We start from the raw sequence: 20,315 nt of genomic DNA on the forward strand, positions 1-20,315 counted from the left end.
CGGGAGGTAAAAAGTTTTTACGAGGAAATATATGAAATATGTATCGGTTAAATTTTTCTTTTCGAGGGTTACGTCAAATATGAATTCGAAAAAAAAAGAACAAGAATTTGTTTATCCATCGTCGATCCATCCAAAGAAAAATCAGTTAGTTTTTTTCTAAATCTTTATCCCTTTCTTCTTCTGTCTCGAAACACCAGAGATCCAGATTAGCGCGATTAGACGGACCAATTACCGGGACGGGGTCGTGATGCTTTACTCTCAAGACGCGAGTACGAACCGGACGATTAATTAACTCGAAAGCTGGCTGTCGCGATTGCGATAATTAGAGGAACGAGAGAGGAGAGGGAGAGAGAGAAAGAGAGAGGTGAGGTTCGCGCACGCAATTTTCTCATTAGAGGAGTGTCGGTTTTCCAGTCGTGGTAAGACGACGAGAAGGAAACGCGGAAAGAAACAAATTTCACGCGTGTACGCGTCAATGTCGCGGCGGACAATGGTTATTTGCATAAAACATTCCGGCCGGCAACTGTCATCAACGTCCTATCAGGTGGCACGGGGTGAGAAAGGAGATCCGGTAACAATGGCGAGTGAACGGTTGTTACGACTAAGTCCGAGAAAACTTGCATTATTCAATCGCCTCCTGCGACCGCCAGGAAAAATGTAAACGTCTCCTCGTTCCATGTTTCCAACTGCGCTCGAATAAAATAACCCTCTTCCCGATCGAACGCAAGCGTTATTCCCCATCTTTTCAAAGCAATCCACGTTTATATATAATTTTTCTCCTAGACAAAAAATCGATCGTAATTTTAACCAAACCTTCCTTTTTTTTTTTTTCTTATTCTTGTCTTGCGAGTATTCGAACAGAATAATGCGTTACATTCATACGAGTGACTTTTTTTCTTTTTAGCTAAAATATGAATATGAATCAATGAGGTTTCTCTAAATGGAAGAACTTTTACGCAAACTTTATTTATAATAGAGCGGTATTTTTTCGTAGTTGAAAAATGCTTGATCCTTAAACAGCTGTATCGTCTATAAATATGTAAAGAAAATTCTCAGATTAAATTCAGAGAGAATATGAAAAACATAGGATACTCGTGATCAATTTCACGAGTGCAACCAAAGTTTTAATAAATTCTCGTCAAGTTTATTTACACCCAAGTTTTAAACATCCTCTTCAACGCTATGATTTTCATCGACTCCTCGTAAAAATTAGGAAAGACTTAATAAAAGCTGGTGTTAACGAGCAAGCAAGAGAATCAGTAGTGTGAATCGAGTTGGCCTTCGATCCTCGTATTCCAAAAACCTTTTCCACCAGCTTCTCCACCAGAGCGGTTGGCGTCATTTTCCACGGGGGAGGAAAAAACGCTTGATCGAGCGAGGATCGAACGAAACCGCTAATTACTTCTGCAGAGGATTTAACGCGTTTCTCGCGCTCGATTAACGTCCCTCCTCTTGTCCCTGTTCTTGCCGCGAACAATTGCCTCGTCCAAACTTTTTTATCGGTATTCTTCGCGATTGATAAATCGATTGTCCACGTGTCTGTCATCTCGGTTTCGATTCAAGCCATCTTTCCAACAACTATTTCTCCTATCTCTCTCTCTTTGTAAATAATTACAGATTTGGAACAATGAACCGATGTATAAACGAGCCGACTATTCGAGAAATCCCTGCTGTTTATTTCTCTTTGATCGAGTTTACTCTTACGCTATCATCGTTCGCATCACCGAAAATTCGAAGAATCGTAATTAAAATGTAAACGGTGAAGGAAAAATTGGCTCGCGAGAAAATCCACCCCCCTTTTCATTATTTTCCCTGAAAAATCCTCCTCTTCGAGAGTTCTTCCTCCTCTCTCGATCCATTGCTTTTAACGGAGAAGAAAATCGCGCTGATGGGAAGCAAGGCGCGTGTTAAAAACCGCGTTTTCAAGGATGATTCACGGATGATTCCAGCGAGAAAGCTGGAAAACCGCGGAATCAGTGAAAAATTGCGATGTATGCACGTGTACGTACGTATGTATGCACGTGTGTGTTTCAAACGGTGTAGAGGAGTAGATAAGTGGGTGGACGACGATCCAGCGGCGGGACAGAGCGAGTACATAGACGCGCACGTACACACGGCGGTAAAGGAGAATGGAAGGCGGGGGCGTTTCAGTGGGGGGGCCTTAATGAGGATGCTGCTGATTATCCAATTCGTAAATTCTCGCTACATTTTGATCGTGCTCGCCGAGCCGCGAGTAACAAGAATTACTCCGTGCTTTATGCCATCCGATTTCCTCTCCTCCGTTATCCTCCGTTTTTCCTCCTTTCCACGTGCCGATCTTTCTCTTCCAATCTCTTCTCTCTCGCGAAAAATGTTGACAAGGGGGATCGAGATTCGGGCAAAAATCGATACATTTGATATCTACCATCTCGAAGGAAGAAAGGTGTTTCTCTCTCTCTGGAATACCTTCGTCGTCGATATTCGAAAAGGATATTTCAAAGTGTGCAGAAAAGTGGAAGAGAAGAGACGAACGCGTTGGGCTGATGAATTTTTTCTTTTCAGCGGTTCTTTTTTTAACCGCCAAGGTTGATCGATATTTTCGTCCGATTCCTTAAAGGAAAGAGAACGGTGTACATCGCGCATATTAACCACTTTGCCGGCTGCATTGACGCAATTGCACCGTCCAAGTGTTGTTCACTGTCAAGGACGAGGCGAACTCCTTCCCCGGCTCGCAGACGTTGCATTAAAACATTACGGATCGTATAATGGAAATATTGGGAAATATTTGTGCAGCAGAGAGCACGCGCTGCGGAGCACACGGTCTCTGGATCGAAACGACAGATAGAAGACAAATGGACGACTGGTCCTCGGATCAAAAAATTTACCCTCGAATCAACCCTGATATTCCATTTCTCTATGGACCCCGCCATATAGAGACACTAACCTGTCGTTCGTGGAATTCGTTTGCTCGAGACGTCGGCTCGAGCCTCGAAGCAAATTGTATGCAAATCGACTCGCGATATTTTTAGACTATTATATGCACTCTCGATCAATTGTCCCGTACCTTTGGAATACAGATACGCATTCGGTACTCGTAAGCCTTTTCCGAGAATTCTCTTACGAGCATACTTTCAACGAATATTATTTTTCAACGAACATCTCTCTTTTTCTCTTTTTTTTTTTCTTCGAGGAGGAGAGAAAGAGAGAGAGAGAGAAATAAAACGATGGCGAAAACACTCGGTTCATCCCTCCCTCTCTATCATCGGTCGCCCTCTCCCGTCTTTTTTCCTCGCGGCCGTTTTAAATTTTAAAATAGCACAACACGCAACGTCGTGCGAGCTGGTCTGCGCGATCTAATCGGACAAGTTATACACGAGTAAGTGCTTATGCAGCTACCGCTCATATTATGCAAGCATCATTCGATGTAAGTGCACCTTTTAGTGTCACAATCCAACAGTTAACAGGACACTACAACCACGGCGTCGGAATCGATCGTGTTTCAACCGAGGCACATGTCGGAATAGCTGATTCTAGAATTCTTTCCACTACCCACATAAACCCTTTCCATCATCGGCCCTCGAGGTGGTAAACAAAATTCCAAGCCATTTTTACATCCTCCGTAAACTCGAGGCGGAACGAGTCAACGAGTTTCCGTTGACTAGGCGCGATTTCGATCGAAACGTTTGATAAAACAGCGTGGAACAACGTGGAAAGGAAGAAGAACTATGCGCTTCGAGCTTCTTCTCTTTCCACCATCTTTCTCCGATAGACTAACGATAACGTGTTCTATGAATAAATGACGAATTTCCGTGGAATCATTTGTACATTATCATAATACATTAACCGTCCGTGTGCCACACGTTCGTCTAGAATCATTGCAATCTCTTTCGATCCAGAAATTAAATCTTTCCCGGCCAGTTTTTTTTATTCCATCTTTTCGAACGACCTCCTTCCCTCCTCCTCCTCCGTTTTTCTCAAACACGGTTCCACGACAATTCCTTACAGGAATACAAAATGATCTATCGATATCCTTTTATACTTGTACGTCCAAATAAATAATCGAAGAAAAAAGAAGATGAAGGATAACAAGGAGGAAGAAAAGGGGGGATCTGGTAATTAGAAGATTGGGATTCCGATTACGATTACGATTACGTTATTTCCCCGCCCGGAAATCAGTTACGCGTTCGTGGCACATATAACAGCGTGCATTAACTGTAAAGATGCCCGATGAATATGCCTGCGAGACTGCGGGGAAATTCAACGTCCCCTTCCCCCCCACAGCCTACTGAAACGCGCGGTGAATTAACGTCACACAAGGGAGCCACGAAACGCTTCCCTTCCTCCCCCTTTTCTCTCCCCCTCGGCTCACAATAGGTATCTTGTGGCGCGTTAAAACTACAATGGCCGCGTACACGGCTAATTGAAACATTTGCCTGACGACGATTACTAGACCGGCCGGGTAAACACCACGCGTGAACGTGTCATTTTCTCACGCCAACACCCGATACCCCCGCCACGCAAACTGCATAGTTACGATCCGAGCGACGGCGGATCGTTCGATCGGCCGATCTATACGCAAGAAATATTCTCGACTCTTCTGTGAAAACACGCGTGCACGTGTGCATCTATATATACGCGCGTGTACGCGCGCGAGGGAGATGATTAGAGAAAATATCAAGATAAGGATAACTCGGGATTTATCCGATCCAGATCGTCTAAACAAGTATCAATTACGTATTTCATTCGTGACATTTTCGCGATTGGCTTTCAGCTAAACGAGACAAGTGGACAAGAGGTAGAGTTAATAATACGGTCAATCTCGAAGCGATATGATTCGTGACGATGCGAAGGTTTTTGGATCGTATTAAATTTTCTATAGGCACCTTTCCCTAAATTGCATACCTTTTTAACCTTTTGCGTCGTCGACGTATTACGGGGAAGAGGTATCGATTTAATCTCGTCGAAATGCGTCCGAACACACATCGCGAAATATTTTTGAAACTGGGTTATCGAGCAATGGGACGGGAATAGGGAATGCGGGGGACGAGTTAAACGGAAATCGCGGATTTGTACTGATCGATCGATCGAAGCGGTTATTCGTTAAGGGCCTTCGTTAATCGAATAAAACGCAAATTGAATATCGCAAAGTGGAAGTACTCGGTTAACCCTTGATTAGTTCGCGGCCTATGCTTCTTATAGAACTTCTATTATTAGCTGAAAGATCTCCGTGATACTTGCAAACGTTTCAAGCCGAGCGGAAGACCCTCGATTATACACGTATCCTTTCAAATAGCGAGGCTGCGTAAACTTATCTACCCACACAGTGTACCCAAGGAAATCTTACTTAAATAGCGAGGAATATTCTTTTCTATTCAATCGTCCAGATATGGCATAATCGTAACCATGGAGAAAAATTAAAAAGGGAGCTTCGTAGAAGAAGGATAGTTGAAGCAAGTGTTCAATAGAGATTTTTCTAAATTTCTTCTTTTTTTTTAATTTTTCTTCGTGATTACGATCATAAGCAGTGATTAATAGCAGTTTCGATGTCCACACCGATCGAAATCTAAGAATCTCATTGGCATTCGTCGAATTTACCGACAATACAGCGACGGATTTAATCGAAGCAATTGTTCGCGCGGAAAAGCGATCGAAAAGAAAAACTCACCCAAGGAGCTCTCTGGATCGGATAGGTCGGAGAGAGAGGGCACTTTCCGCATCGAGGTGAACCTGCCGGAGAGGGCAGGCACCAGGCCCTCTTCCTCGGCGTCAGAGGCCAGCTCTTGTTTCATCAACTTCGCCATACCCGTCAACATGCCGCCACCGTCGCTAATGCTGCCGCCTCCCAGATAACTGCCCACGCCTCTAGCATCCCGCTGAAACAGAAGAAAGCGCACACTTTCCTTTTAATCTGGACCATTCGCGGAATCTTTTCGTTTCCTAGGCTTTTTCTTAGTATCGGATTTGAAAATTTGAAAAGAGAAAAGAAGATAATAGGGTCGAATGAAAGGGGACGACGTAAAGTTGTTTTTAAAACATTTTCCAAGTTTTGCGTTTTTAATAATTCAAATTTTCGTAAGTTATAAACAGGTATTCGATACGGCCGGATAGTTATTCTTGGAATTATTTGGAATAATTTTATAATACTATTGTTACGGTGATGGATCAACGAACGATGGATTCTTATCCGATGTTTTCTATTATAAATTTCGTGATCGACGAACCTTACAAATACGTCACGTTCGCATCATGATCGTACTTGTCGTGCCGCGATATTACTCACCGTATAGTATCAATATACTACTAGCTAATCCAACAATCATTTTCCATTTATAAGTTTCGTAATCGGTAAATCCACGTTACTCGCATATATGTGTGAATATATATATATATATATCCATTCACATTTTATCTCAGTACTACGATACTACTGTAGCATACATATGTCGGTCGATTCTTGGTACAGTTATCGAAACGGAGCTCGAGAGGGATCGTAGTATAGTAGCATATCGAGGGACCGAGAGAAAACGTAGACTGGTGAAAGATGGAACGTGGAAGAGAAGAGGACTCGAGCAAGGGGGCGATAAGGATCGTGGCGGATCGGCGACGAGGAAGAATCATGGAAGAAGAAGAGGAAGAAAGAAGGTCAGGATCGTAGGAAGGTAGGATGAAAGAGTGGCGAGGAGAGACGGCGTCTCGGTGGAGGCATGAATGGACGGTGAACCTGCTGGAGTTGACGTGCCGAATGGGGAGAGAAGAGCGGAAAAAGAGCAACGGGAGGGAGGAGAATGGGCAGGGAGCGACAAGAGGTGGAGGGGGCGGATAAAGGAGAGCTCGACGCGGGAGAAAGAAATAAAATCGCTGAATAAGAAACGGGCAAAGAAACGAAATAGCGCTCTATGAGGTGGAGAGAGAGAGAGAGAGAAGGGAGGGAGAGAGGAGAGACACGAGACGGATGGCCGGAGAATGGAGGAAGACGAAGAACGAAAGGGACGAAGATATCGAAAAGGTTGGAGAGGAAGAGAGAAAAAGAAACCGCAACGGTTTGATCGAGACGAAATCAAACTCGGATGGAAGGAAGACGGACGGTATTTATGGACGAGGATGAATTTTATAGAGGGTAGGACAGTTTCGTTACGGTTTCGAATATATCGGTGATATTTTACGAATGAACTAAAAAAGAGACAAAAGAAGAAAAAAGCAAACTCGATAGACGAATTAAGAAACCGACTGTTACGAGGATAGTGGGAGGAGAGGAAAAGAGATGCAACAGAGTCGGCGCGCAGAGCGATAGCTGCGACCGCTTGACCTTCGGCGCGAGGGACTCCAAGTTGAATGAAACGCTGCACAAGAGAGTGACGCAACGGTACGCAATGCAACGACAGCGCTGCGACTCGATGCAACATTCTAGCCTCGCCGTACCTACGCTCTTCCACTCCTTTCTCTCTCTCTCTCTCTCTTCTTTCTGCTCACTCCTTTTACGCTGCTCTCCTCTCCCCTTTCTCCCTTCACCTCTCTCACGATGCACTCGATCCCTGGGTCTCGCCCTGCTCGTTGCACTCTACGAGTCTTTCCCCTCTAATTCTCTCCACTTTCCCCTCCCGTCCCCGATGGACGAGTCGGTCCATCCAACCACCCTTCCTCCGTCACCAGACTCGGCTCGTCGCTCATAGATGCACACGCATAAGTTGGACGGATCACGGTCGATGAATTTCGAACTTATCGTGTCGAGGAAAGAAACAGGGATAGATAAGTTGTATCTTGGCGCCGATTCGGAATTTAGGGATTGAAGAACACGATTGCATACGAAATCCCACTTTCTAGAATAATCGGTATTTCGAATTGCAAGAAGATAAACGCTCCACGGTGATATATATATATATATACATACGTATACGATATTCGCGTTTATCTATAATATTGATAACACGTTCGTGTTCATTGAATATTCAGGTTACTTCTGGCTCTCCCTATACCGCCGACTCTCGCTATCGGTTCAAACATTCTATTTTCTGGAGATACCGGCCGCCTCTCTAGCGCCACGACGGTTGAACTCGATGGAAAATTTATAACGTAAATTACGATAGGGACCGCGAGTTGAGAGTCTAATAGAGCGAGGCCTCGATGAGAAGGAGCGAAGAAAGCGCGAATAAAGAATGGAGATTTCGCGTTAATGGGGGCCCGATTAAATAGCGAGTCGAACAACGGCTCCACTGTCTTCCACGATAATTATTTTCCCCTGCGTATTGGCGGTATACGAATGCAACACGTGTATGCAGATAGGCGGTTTCGACTGGTAATTCTTGTCACGCGTTGCTTGCCGTCTTTCTCCGCCAGTCCATCTATCTGTTTACCTATCTCTTCCTCTTTCATCATCGGCATTCGAACGATACCAAGCCGTGCCGATTCGTTCCACTACGTTAGATCTACGTGACCGTACGTACGTTCAGGCCACTTGCTTCCGAACCAAACTGCCAAGCTCGATCGTGTGGCTAACCATCCAACAAGATATTTCAGTATCGTACCACGGAATATAATATCTCTACTCGATGGATTGATATTTCGCGTCTTTTTTTATTCCCATTCAATTTTATCTTCGCCCGTTGCATAATTAAAGTGGGACGGTCAATTATAAAATCACCCGAGTTTCCACTCCATTTTTCCACGCCAAGTTCACCGGGTCTCGCCCACGCCAATTCACTTATTCGCAATCGATGAGTGTGCATCACGCTCGCGCCTAGATAAATTAATCGTCGTACGAATTACGAATGATGCAATCCGCAATTATTTCTCGGAATCCGTCGCCGTTCTTATCCCCGAGCCAAAACGACGCGGAATACAACTCCCACTCTTTTATCCTTTATAATTAACGCAACGAGTCGAATCACCGTTAATATATTCAAACCTCTCTCTCTTTCTCTCTCTTTTTCTCTATCTATTCCTTTCGAAGAAAAAGTAGGGACGAAGTACTCTCATCTTCATTCGCGATAATGTATCGTTTCGATCTATACAATTTTTACTTCCACGAATTCCTTAAAACTCTCACTGATAATTTTATCGTTTTATTGGACGAATATACGTATATGTACACGTGTGTATATATACTCCGTGTGGTTCGTCGTCATTTTACAACGCGATTCGCACGATTCTTCGAATCAAGTTCGAGTCGATATGGACCGATGCGATCGATGCGGGAAAAGAAATTTGCGAGGAACGGGCACGTTATAACCTTCCATCTTGGTGCACCAAGTCTCTGTACCTTTGGCCGCCACGGCGGTGACCTGGTTCGTATAAGAACTCGGCATTATGCTTCTTCTGAACGAACTCGAACCGTTCTCTGAATGAGTGAGTAACATAGGCCATAGTGGAAGGGGGACAGAGAGGAGTCGAAAGAGAAGCGAGAGACCGGTCGAGAGAAAGAAAGAGACCGTCCTGGCCGGCTGACAGAACGAACAGCGAAAGCCAAGAAAGAGAGAGAAGATCGTTGAAAACGCCCTTGAAAGGAAGAAACGATAGCTATTTTTTTTTACCCCCCCTTCTCTCCTAATTTACTTCTACGTTTTTTTTCTTTTCCGAATTTTGACATTGTTCGCGTAAAACGTTTGGAAATTTACGTTTGGATGTCGAAGTTACTTGAAACTTTGCCATTAACTTGGAAATTGGATATATATTACATTAATAGAACGAATGTCGCAATTCATTTCACGAATTTTCAATTCGATCCCTTCTTTTCTTCTCCTCTTCCCTTCTTCGCACGGAAAAACATTATTTCGAAACATCGTCTCGAGATAGAGGTTTCATCATTGAATATTTTACGATTGTTTTATCGTTTTAAGTAGCCTCCAAGTACGGAACATAAATAATATACAGTGTTTCGAAGTTATTTAATTTTTCGTTACGATTCCATCATCGGAGCGAAATGATCAATGAATAAGTTAACAAGATGATTCAGAAGATTAAAGGAAAAAGAAGAAATTCGGAAGAATTCGTCGCATCGACAAAGGCAAAAATAGACGAAATCAACCGCTTCCTTGGTAATGTCCTTTCAGACATGTAAATCTATTCGAGCCGTGCAACAACTGTACAGAAATAAAAATGCTCGAGAATATTTTTTCACGATCGAATCGTGCCCGAAACCACGTTAAAACTTATCCTAAAATATTGAGCGCTCGTCCCAATAAAACTCCATCCCTCCTTCATTCGATTACACGAAACGAAACTAGTATTTTGAACTTGTTGAGAATTGTGCGCCGCATTAAATTCGTGGCGGGGCTTTATTCGTGAAACATTCGCCGGGTTTTTAACAACCGATATCGACAAGTGGAAACACGTGTCAAATGGAAAATGAACGAGCGAGACGTTCGACCGTTCATGTTTAACACCGTCATTCGAATAATTGACAATGCGATTATAAATTGAAGAAAGAATAACCCGATAAACGGATAAATGTAATAGACAGCCAAGTAATAATTCGAAAGTACGGGAGGGTACGGGAGAATCGGTTAATTTTCTATAAGGTATCTATAGAAACACCTCTCGTGATCGAGACAAAGTTTCGATGGATGGATCGATATTCGAATCACGAAGATAGAATTAGTTAGACACAGTTACGAAATCGAAATGCATTTCACTGGGCAGACAAGCCGTCAATGAACGTAATATCAATGTTTTCTGAGACCGAATGTCGCCTGATTGCACGCGCGTGGGCTACGATAAGATAAGGTCTCGCGAGGAAGCGTTGAACACCACGATTTTTCGATTCAAATAGCTCAATAAGCTATGATCAAACATTCTATTTGTTAACTCTCCAACATAGTAACGTATTATTTCGCGATATCGCGTCAATAATCGGTGAAAACGACATTGTAAAATTCGACATTTAACATTAAAAATACCGCGTATCGAGGCGTGATCGATTTAAAAAATAAAAGAGGATCTGTTATTAAATTTAATTGTACGCCTTTGCGTTCTTTTTTTCTCAGTGATAATCTGGGAAACGAATCGATCGAACAAGGGATTACAAGGGTACAGGGTCTCGGTGAAACGCAAAGTATCATCAATGAACCGAGAAAAACGTCGATAGATACGTAACGTCCGCCATTCATCGCCCCGTTGGCTATTTATACGATGCTCCTATTTATCAGCAATGAATGACAGAAGGCACGCGTGATTAAAAACTTTTCCGCTAGATCGACCTCGCGACGTAAATACCGGGCATAGATTTTATTATCCCTCGTTAAAAGCCAAAAGGTTACCCCTCGTATATTTAGAACCTCGTGAACCTCTCTCTTTCTCTCTCTCCCTCTCTCTCTCCCTAGGATCGATCGTAAGAAGATCTCAACTATCGAGATAAATATTTCATCGTGTTTGTCTCTCATTGAATATACGGTGTAAATAAAATTTTATTAAAAATTAGAGAAAACGAGTGGAAAAACTAATTTTCGATGACAACGATGACATTTACGAATAGGGGAAGAAATTGGAAATTTTCCATGAAGAAATTTCAATCTCTTTCTATATGAATTTTTTAATTTCGCGGTGCAAAATAATTTGAAGGAAAAAATCGTGGGAGGATCGTCTCTTTTGCATCGAACGCAAGCGGGGGATCGTTTTTCGACGAGTTCCGCGGAGGACTTCCGGCAGAGAAACGGCCAAGTGGCCAGTTCCTGCACTGACAACAGCTGTCCTGCTTTCCTCTTATTAAATATTCATCGACATATGGCAACGAAGATGAACAAAACACGTTGTGTATTTGTGAAATTTGACGGTGCAGATTACGCAATTTATAAATTCGTTCGTGTTTCACGAGGAAACGTCAATGATTGTGGATTGTCAATGTTAAGCGTACAAACTTGTACAAGGTATCATCGATCGAGATATGTATATTTCATTCACGTTCTTTTTTTTTTTTTTAAATTTACAATCTACAAAGCGAAAAGAATAATCCTCTCGATACAGTTCTCTCTCAGTAAAACCAATGGTTATTTCGATCGATCCATCAAGACCCCGCTATTGTCAGGGGAAAACAGATATAATCAGTATGCGACGGAAAGGTAGGAAAGGAAACGGATGCACCACGCCCAAATCGTTTAATTCTGAATCGACGGTGAGCGAACGAGAACGATTCGAATCGCTAATTGTTCTAGACAGGCTCTTATCATCGATCTAACTCAAATTCATCTAGATTGCTTCCTCCACCGCCGCTCGAATTATACCTCGAAAGATACCACGTAAAGTCAACACGTTCTACGCGTCTTCGATTAAACTTTCAACGCTCCCTCTAAATAAAGAACGTGCCTTTCCGTCTTCGCGCATATCCAAAATAATCTTCCATCGAAATAAGAATCTTTAATAAGAAGCCTACAGTCGTCCTCCTAAGAAAACTATCATTCTCTATTTTGAACGTCAACGAACGAGATTAAGCGATACTTCCAAGAATCGTTCGAAAAATTGAATTTTAACCTTTGACATCGATTCCAGGGTGATGACCCAGACGAGACACCCGTCGAATTGTACAACTGCGTTCGTCTCCTTCGTTGTGAAAAAAGAGTTAATGAAAAGAAGCAAAGAGGCAACAGAGAGAAAGAGAGAAAGACACGAAGAGAGGACGACGAGGCGCGAGAGAGCGTGTGACGTAGGTGAGGCAACGGTGCATGCGACTAGAACGAACGGCGCATGCAGAAGGTCTGGCTACATGATGCGAGAAGGGATGCTATTTCTGGCGACTTAGATTTCTCCTTTCTCCGCCCCCGAGCACCGGCTGCCGTGCACGCGTTTCTTCCCGCCTGTCCCTACATCCCGTTCCTCTTAACTAACTCACCGACTTTCCGTCTCTTCCACGTCCCTTTCGCTTTCGAAGGATTACTACTCTTCCTTTCCGCTGCTACCGACGCTCCTTCCTTCCTTCCTTTTCAGACAACTCGTTTACGATTCCTACGGGATGATCTCTTTCCACGAATAACGCTGCGAAGATGGATATATTTTTTTTTATTAATACATCATTACAACGATTGATCGTCGCTAGAATAATCATCGTGGTACCGTATTTAAAAAGGATTCGTGTTTCCAAATCGATCTAGCGTCCCGAAAAACGTCCCGTATATTATCCACCGTATTAGGTCGTATTAGGGAGAGGCAAGTTGGTTGCTCAAACTCGGAGCAAAAGTGCGTAAGCTGGCGACCAAGTCGACCTAATCCGAACAGATGGAGGCCAGCGGACGCTAAACAAGGTGAAACAAGAAACGAAGAAACGGTGAGAAATATCACCTTCTTGGATCATTGGTGAACCGAGTTTCGAAGAAAGAGGGGAGAGAAGGGTGACTTACTTGATTAAAATGCTTAACGAGACTCGAAATACAACGTAACATTGTTCTAACAATGTTCTTTTTCTTTCTTTTTTTTCTTTTACACGTGAATTCACGCGTTCATTTAATTCCAAACTTGTGTAACCCTGTTATATGAACGATCATTTACATAGTTTTCCGACTCGGAGCTATCAATTAAACATCACGCCTTACGTAAGAGCACGCTATCCAAGATTTCGCTCCGACAGACCTCGAAGGAATATAAAACGAAGGGGGGAAGGAAACTGTATAGTAGGAGGAAGAACAAAGAGGAGCGTACGAGGGAAGGAAGAAAAGGGCGAAGGAGAGGCGAGAACAAAGAGAGACCGAGTGGTCAGGACGCAACCGAGTGAAACGAAGAGAAGAAACAGGACAGAGAGAAGAGCGCGCGAGTATATGGAAGAGGGAAGGAGACCGCGTTAGAAGCGTTAGACGGTAATCACGTGAGGTCAGGGAGGGATGGAAGGGCAAGAGGGGATGAGAAACGAACGCTGGCTCTACGTTCATTCATGAAACGAAGGCGGAGAACAGCTCCGGAACGAATTGTTACTGGCACTCGTACAATCGCAACCTCTGCCAACGCAGTTGCCAACGTCAACTATCACCGCGAAAATAGAGCAGGATTGGCCTATTTCAAACGGCCTCCTCTTCGCTCTCCTGTCTTCTTCCTCAGGGAAGGTCAATAAAAACGATCGCGTTTCATGCACGTTAACGTCCCTAACGAGCCATCAGGGTTAATTAATTATTTGTAAAACGATACGTGATACTGTACAATTTCTTACCGTTCCGTAATGCGTTTAGTAAAATCTTTTTTTTTTTTTTTCGTAAGTGAAATATCGCGAAATGATTCAACTTAATTATTATTATTCTTTTTTTTTAGAATAAAATGAACGTGTTAAGAACGTATTATATTTTTATCCGAATAATTGTTTGGAAACGAGCTATTCATTGCACAATATCAATTGGTAGCATATAGCTTTCGTTAGTTATATTTGAACAATTTACTTCTCTTTCACGAGGCCAGCTACGGTTACAGTTAGACATGTAATTAAATATAACGGGAAGATTTTGAATTCTTATGTTCCATTATCTCTTTTGAACTTTTTTTCTTCTTTTGACGCAAATTCACGATTTTAGCTTAGGAATAAAACGAAAGGAAAACGATCGCGAGGTCGAATTGTCGATGACAATTACACAATAGAAAAGCCTGGCAGCGCGAGCGGCGACATCAAAGAGAAGCCCGAAAATAACGCCACCGTGCAATCACGCGGCTACAGAAACATTTTTCGTCGAGATTAAACATCTTATATTTCGAAATTGCGCGTAAATTTCAGAATTAGATCGGTGTAATTGTCACCTGTGGATCGTGTGCGATTAAATTTAGCGACGATAGTTCTTCCTTCCGTCTTTGCCTCGCTTGAATGAACGATCAGAGAGTATCACTGACCTTGATGGATCTGTGATCGATCGGATAACCTTTCCTGGTACCAGGACTCTCCTCGTAGAAATCCTGTTCCTCCTCCCCGTAGTCGTACAGGGATTCCATATCCATTTTGCCTGCAAAAAAAAAATATTATTTCAGCAAAAAAAGAAAGAACATTGCAGTAAAAAATATGCTGATAAATTTACATATAATAAAGATAAATATCTACTAAAAGAGAAAAAAAATATTAATCTATATCTATTAAAATTTTTTCTTCATTTGGCAACTATCATTTATTCTTTTTTATTAATTTATGTAGCATACAAGCTCGCCCCTTAATAAATTTGTTCGTTTCTTCGCACAGAAAGGATGGCGTGCAAAGGACGTTTTGTTCGAATCACCGTGAGTAAATTCGATATTTAGGCAGTGACTGCACGTGGAAAGCATAAGTCGCGTTTTGAACGCTTAATAGCGATCGCAACTCGCCTTAAAAACAGACGTTCCCTGCGCAACGAACGCTCGCACGCGCCTCTTGAACGCGGCTTGGAGATGCTAAATCATCGTTCCTTTTTATTTGCAACCTGTACAGTAAATTCGCCTGTACATGACGTACTTACTCTTCCAACCAATTCTTCCTTTTTCCATTCGCCTCCGTTGCTCTAAAATGCAAGAAATATCGTGCCTGTTGCTCGTATCTAAACGGATGTCACGCATAATTCTACAGCTTTTTTCCTTACAGAATTATCTCAATTATTTTCCATAATTTTCTCTGTTTATCCAAAGAATTCTGATAAAAAAAGAATAGAAAATGGAATGTAAATAAAAAGAAAAAAATAACAAAGATAGACTAATTTAGCAAAATATAAATGAGAAGTGCAATTTTTTAAAAAATCTTCACGCGCGTAAGGGGATGCGAGAATCTACAGACACTAACGTATATACGTAGGAGGTTTTCGAACCCTGGTTTCTACAAAGATCAAGTTACTCCGGCTGGAAGCCCAAACGACAGATGGTAGGTGGAAAAGTGCTCGAGAACCGCCATCGACTCTCACGGCTCTTTGTGTACGAAATATTCCTACTATACGTTATAAAGTGCCTCAAAATTCGGCTTTTTTTAACCCTCTGCAAGGTGCCAATAACTTTTTAATAAGGGAGAATTTTACATTTTTTTCATCAAAGGTATAGAAAGATTTCTCAAGAAAGAAAATATACCAATTAAAAATGATTCTATCGTGAGAATTCGAATTTTGTATGATGATAATATTTATGATAATATCGTCTGATATAATTTCAAGGATTTCTCCGAAAACGATCAACAAAATTCTCTCTTCCTTTTGTTTTCGACTATGATATCAACAATACTTACAATTCTTATTCAATGATCCAATTGATAGCAAGTAATTTTTATCTCATAGATGCCTATCGATCTGAAGCGACATAAAATATAATTTGTTGGCTCGTTTATCTGAAAGACTAACTTTTGAAAGAAAAATCATATTAGCCAATGAATTATTAAATTTCAAACAGAATTCAATGAATCGTTATGGAAGATTAAGCTTGTTGCATCCTCGTAAAAACTGCTGGTATATTATGAGAGATTGACTAATTTAGAAATAATCATCTGAAAATAAAAAAACTATCATTAGCACCGATAAGCCGATTATGGAAAATCATTTTATTGCATGACAATAAAAACCAAGAATTGAAAGAATAATCAACATTGATGAATGAACAATTGTTTGCAATTTTTTATTATTGCAATGTTAACAAAGAATAACGTAATATACAATATATATGTGTAAATTACGTTACAATTATCTCTAATTATCTCTCAATCTTATAATAAGAGATAAGATTTTTTTTTATAATGATGTTATTAAGATCAAGTGAAGAAGAAAAAAAACAATAAACTAATAAAAATAATCAGAAACAATTCTACTAAAATATATTTATACCAAAATATATTAAAATTAATTTTTTATATTCACAATTCAATTTATTCAATAGATTGAAGGATTGAAACAAAATAGAATCCTAATAAATACCTTAGAATACCCTAATTATGAAGATTCTGAATATTTTTCATTTCTTGTTCCCTATTATATGTACCTGACCATCATCAGTGAACCTTAGAAAAGGATCGTGATCGGTTTCGGCTTTTAAAGTGTCCAACCGACTTCCGTGCAAACATAGGGATGTTTCCATTCGGATATGTCTACCTGCGTTTTCAAAAGATCATTCGATACTGAGAAGTAAAGTCCTAACATCAGTGATTTATTTCATTCCACAAACTGATCGAAATGATATTAAACATTATATGAGTTTCACTTTGAAATATATTCGAATTTTCTAACCATTAATTGAAACAAAGAAGAACGAAAAAAATTCTTAAATGCTAATACATTCGAAGTTATTAAATTATAACTTTCTCAAAAATTTTTACATTTTTTTGTTTACGAAATAAAAGTAAGAAAGATCGGAAAAGAGGAAAAGAAGATAGTATTATCTCTATCAACATTTTCAAATTTGAAACAATTTTTCATTTGAGAAAAATTACCTTTCTATTTACAATTTTGTTATATATTTTTAAAAAATAAAATTGATCTTTATAATCATTTAGATGATGATAAAATGATTTAAAAAATGAGCATAAAATTCTTACGTGCATTTAAGAATAAAAAATCCGGTTGAAAAACTATTATGATTTTATAAGACACCGTATATAAACTGTCCTTCGAGAAGCTGAAGTGTCTATTGTTTCAACTCTGGCGAGAGAGCAATATAATATCTTTCGAGGAGCTGCCGTTGGGTTTCCAGATGCGGGCAGACGTTCCTCCAGGTCACGGCATGTATAGACCCGTATGTCAGCTTCAGCATCCACGATGGATCCATATGGGGAAAAAAATCTCATTATGCGCTTGACTTTCAATCTAATTAAAACTTTTTAATGTCTTTTTTCATCCACAATTTCAGAAATTGTTTCACAAAATTAACTCACGTCACAAACCACTGATGCACTACGAGTTTGAACGTGAAAAGAACTGTTTCATTCGATAATCGAAAGTACGAAACTATCGAATGATTGTATCTCGAATTTAGAATATAATAAATATCATGCAATTGACTAAAAGTATACTTCACGATTATAGACTCGATATTATTTAAAAAAAGGAACAAAAATTTATTTCAAAGAGAAAATTCTTTTTTCTACTTTTTCTTATAGAAAATATATTTGGCGAAACAGGAATCATCTTGACTTTGAATGTAAAAAGAATTGCTTCATTCGATAATCGAAAGTACAAAACTATCGAATGATCATATCTCGAATTCAGAATGTAATAAATATCATGCAATTGACTAGAAGTATACTTCACGATTATAGATTCGATTATTTAAAAAAAGTAACAAAAATTTATTTCAAAGAGAAAATTCTTCTACCTTTTCTTGCAGAAAACATATTTGACGAAACAGGAATCATCTTGACTTTGAACGAAAAAAGAACTGCTTCATTCGATGATCGAAAATACGAAACTATCGAGTGATTGTATCTCGAATTCAGAATGTAGTGAATATCAAGCAATTGACTAAAAGTATACTTCACGATTATAGATTCGATTATTTAAAAAAACAAAAATTAACAAAAATTTATTTCAAAGAGGAAATTCTTTTTTTTTCTACCTTTTCTTGCAGAAAACATATTTGGCGAAACAGGAATCATCTTGTCTCTAAACCGATCAACGGTTTTCTTTGCCTCTCTTTTTCACGCGCATGCTTTCTTTCTTTTCGTCTCTTTCTCTCCTTCTTTCTTTCTATTCCTCACGCAATGTCAGAACATTCGCAGAGCTTTGTCATCGTGGTGTCTTCTTGCCTTTGATATTTGTCGCGTCTTTGGTAGAGAGACGAAACAGTCGAGAGACAAACGAGGGAAGAAACATGGTAGGTCGCGGCGTTGCCATGCTGTACTCCCCGAGATCCGAGAAAGTGTACAAAAACCATTCGACCCACCAACACCGAGGGCATCGCGTTCCTTTTTTAAATTGCCAGGCTAGCCATCCCCTCGTATGCGTTTAACTTACACTGTGCCACACATTATTTCTCTCTTTTTCACTCTTTCTATCTTTCTGTCTCTTCTCTCCCGCTCTTTTCTTTCGCTTTTGTATGTATACCAAATACTGTTCGACAGAAATATTACCTACACGCATTACCAGCAAAATATATTACACAGCCATCGTATGAAAAATTAATTCAGACTCGACAGAAATGGTTTGTCAGAGTTTAAAATATTATGATAAATATTTAATGAATTTGAAAATAACAAAATTATCAAATTGAATTTAATATTTTTACAATTAAATATAAGTTAATATAAATTTATTTAATTCGATAAGTTGGCAATGATGATTGATTAGACAGTTTTATAAGTGACTAATTTCAAGACATGAAACTAATTAAGTTTTATATATGTGTATATAAAATATACATACGTATATGTATAATTTATATTGTTTTATATATGATAAGATATATGATTTTATATATAATAGTGTAAAAAATTATAATTATCCAAATATAAATTAATAAAATATATTTAATATTCTAACATAGTTATAAATTTTGTAACAATATATATAATTCTTAGATATATATTTCTGCGTTTTCAAAATAAATTTATTTATCAATTTTTAATTATACATAAAATTTGATTTGATTGAATATTTATTTGAAGAAAAAGATAATTAAAAAAAATTCTATAAATGGAAAGTACTTACTATTGGTCGAAATGATAAAAATAAAATTGAACGTGACGCAAGATATGATATGATTATCAAGTATAAGATATTTATGATTTGATATGAATCAATGCGAGAGAAATAATCTTCAAAATGTTTTTATAAATATCAAATTTCATTGCAAAAAAACGTTTGAAACATCAATTATATTTAAGACAATATCACTTCTATCATATAACCAATCTTTCTTCGAATAAATATATTCAAACGAAATAAAAATATGAATAATAAATGATAGAGTAAGAAATTGAATCTTCTAAATTATATGATATGCGCAAAATAATATTCTATGTACATACATAATTGAAGAATTATGATATAAATTTCTATTGTATTACTCAGAGGTCACATCAAATATAAAGAAAAACGTGAAAAAAGAGAGAGAATCAACAAATTCTTGGACAAAACTATGATTCACTTGTCTCGAATTCAACTAAACCCAATGTAAATAAACAAGTAAAATTTAATTTTGATTTGTCGTATCCTTGTACGACATATCGTAGATTAAAATATTCGTTTTCTGATTATCTGTGGGATGTAAAATAACCAAGAAAACATTCCGTCAAAACAAATATAGGTCTATCTGAACGTAGGCGTATACTTTTTTCACGATATATTTTATATTTTTCTTTATATATTCGCTATATTTTATCTTTTCATAATAGATTAAAATTTCTTCAAATTGTTTTGCAACATCATTTTTTATTGACAAGATTCAAGTCTAAGCTAATCCGTTCGAAAGTTTCGAAGAATCGCGTTCGCGCGCTCATATCATGCAGAAAG

The 20,315-nt window shown here is 39.4% G+C and overlaps 1 protein-coding gene and 1 long non-coding RNA gene across 6 annotated transcripts in view; one reads left to right on the forward strand and one right to left on the reverse strand.

Moving 5' to 3' along the window:
* LOC107993111 (ETS-like protein pointed) overlaps positions 1-20,315 on the reverse strand; it is a 107,482-nt gene that overhangs the window by 87,100 nt on the left and 67 nt on the right. The window contains exons 1-6 of one of the 5 annotated variants that reach the window (XM_062080106.1): positions 18,421-20,260; positions 17,405-17,610; positions 16,852-16,961; positions 15,360-16,363; positions 14,767-14,876; positions 5,645-5,852 (exon numbers count right to left, since the gene is read on the reverse strand). In XM_062080106.1, coding sequence (XP_061936090.1) covers positions 5,645-5,852; positions 14,767-14,876; positions 15,360-15,456 — 415 coding nt within the window. In that variant the 5' untranslated portion in view covers positions 15,457-16,363; positions 16,852-16,961; positions 17,405-17,610; positions 18,421-20,260. Of the gene's footprint in view, positions 1-5,644; positions 5,853-14,676; positions 14,877-15,359; positions 16,364-16,851; positions 16,962-17,404; positions 17,611-18,420; positions 20,261-20,315 lie in introns of those variants that run through there. The other 4 variants (XM_017049335.3, XM_062080108.1, XM_017049336.3 and 1 more) reach the window with 4 other exon arrangements.
* On the forward strand, positions 8,572-10,084 carry LOC133666763 (uncharacterized). Its single transcript, XR_009831352.1, has 2 exons — positions 8,572-9,321; positions 9,816-10,084. It is a non-coding gene; the product is annotated as an uncharacterized LOC133666763 (long non-coding RNA).

Source organism: Apis cerana, linkage group LG10 (genome assembly GCF_029169275.1).
Source record: "Apis cerana isolate GH-2021 linkage group LG10, AcerK_1.0, whole genome shotgun sequence".
NCBI classification, from domain to species: Eukaryota; Metazoa; Arthropoda; class Insecta; order Hymenoptera; family Apidae; genus Apis; species Apis cerana.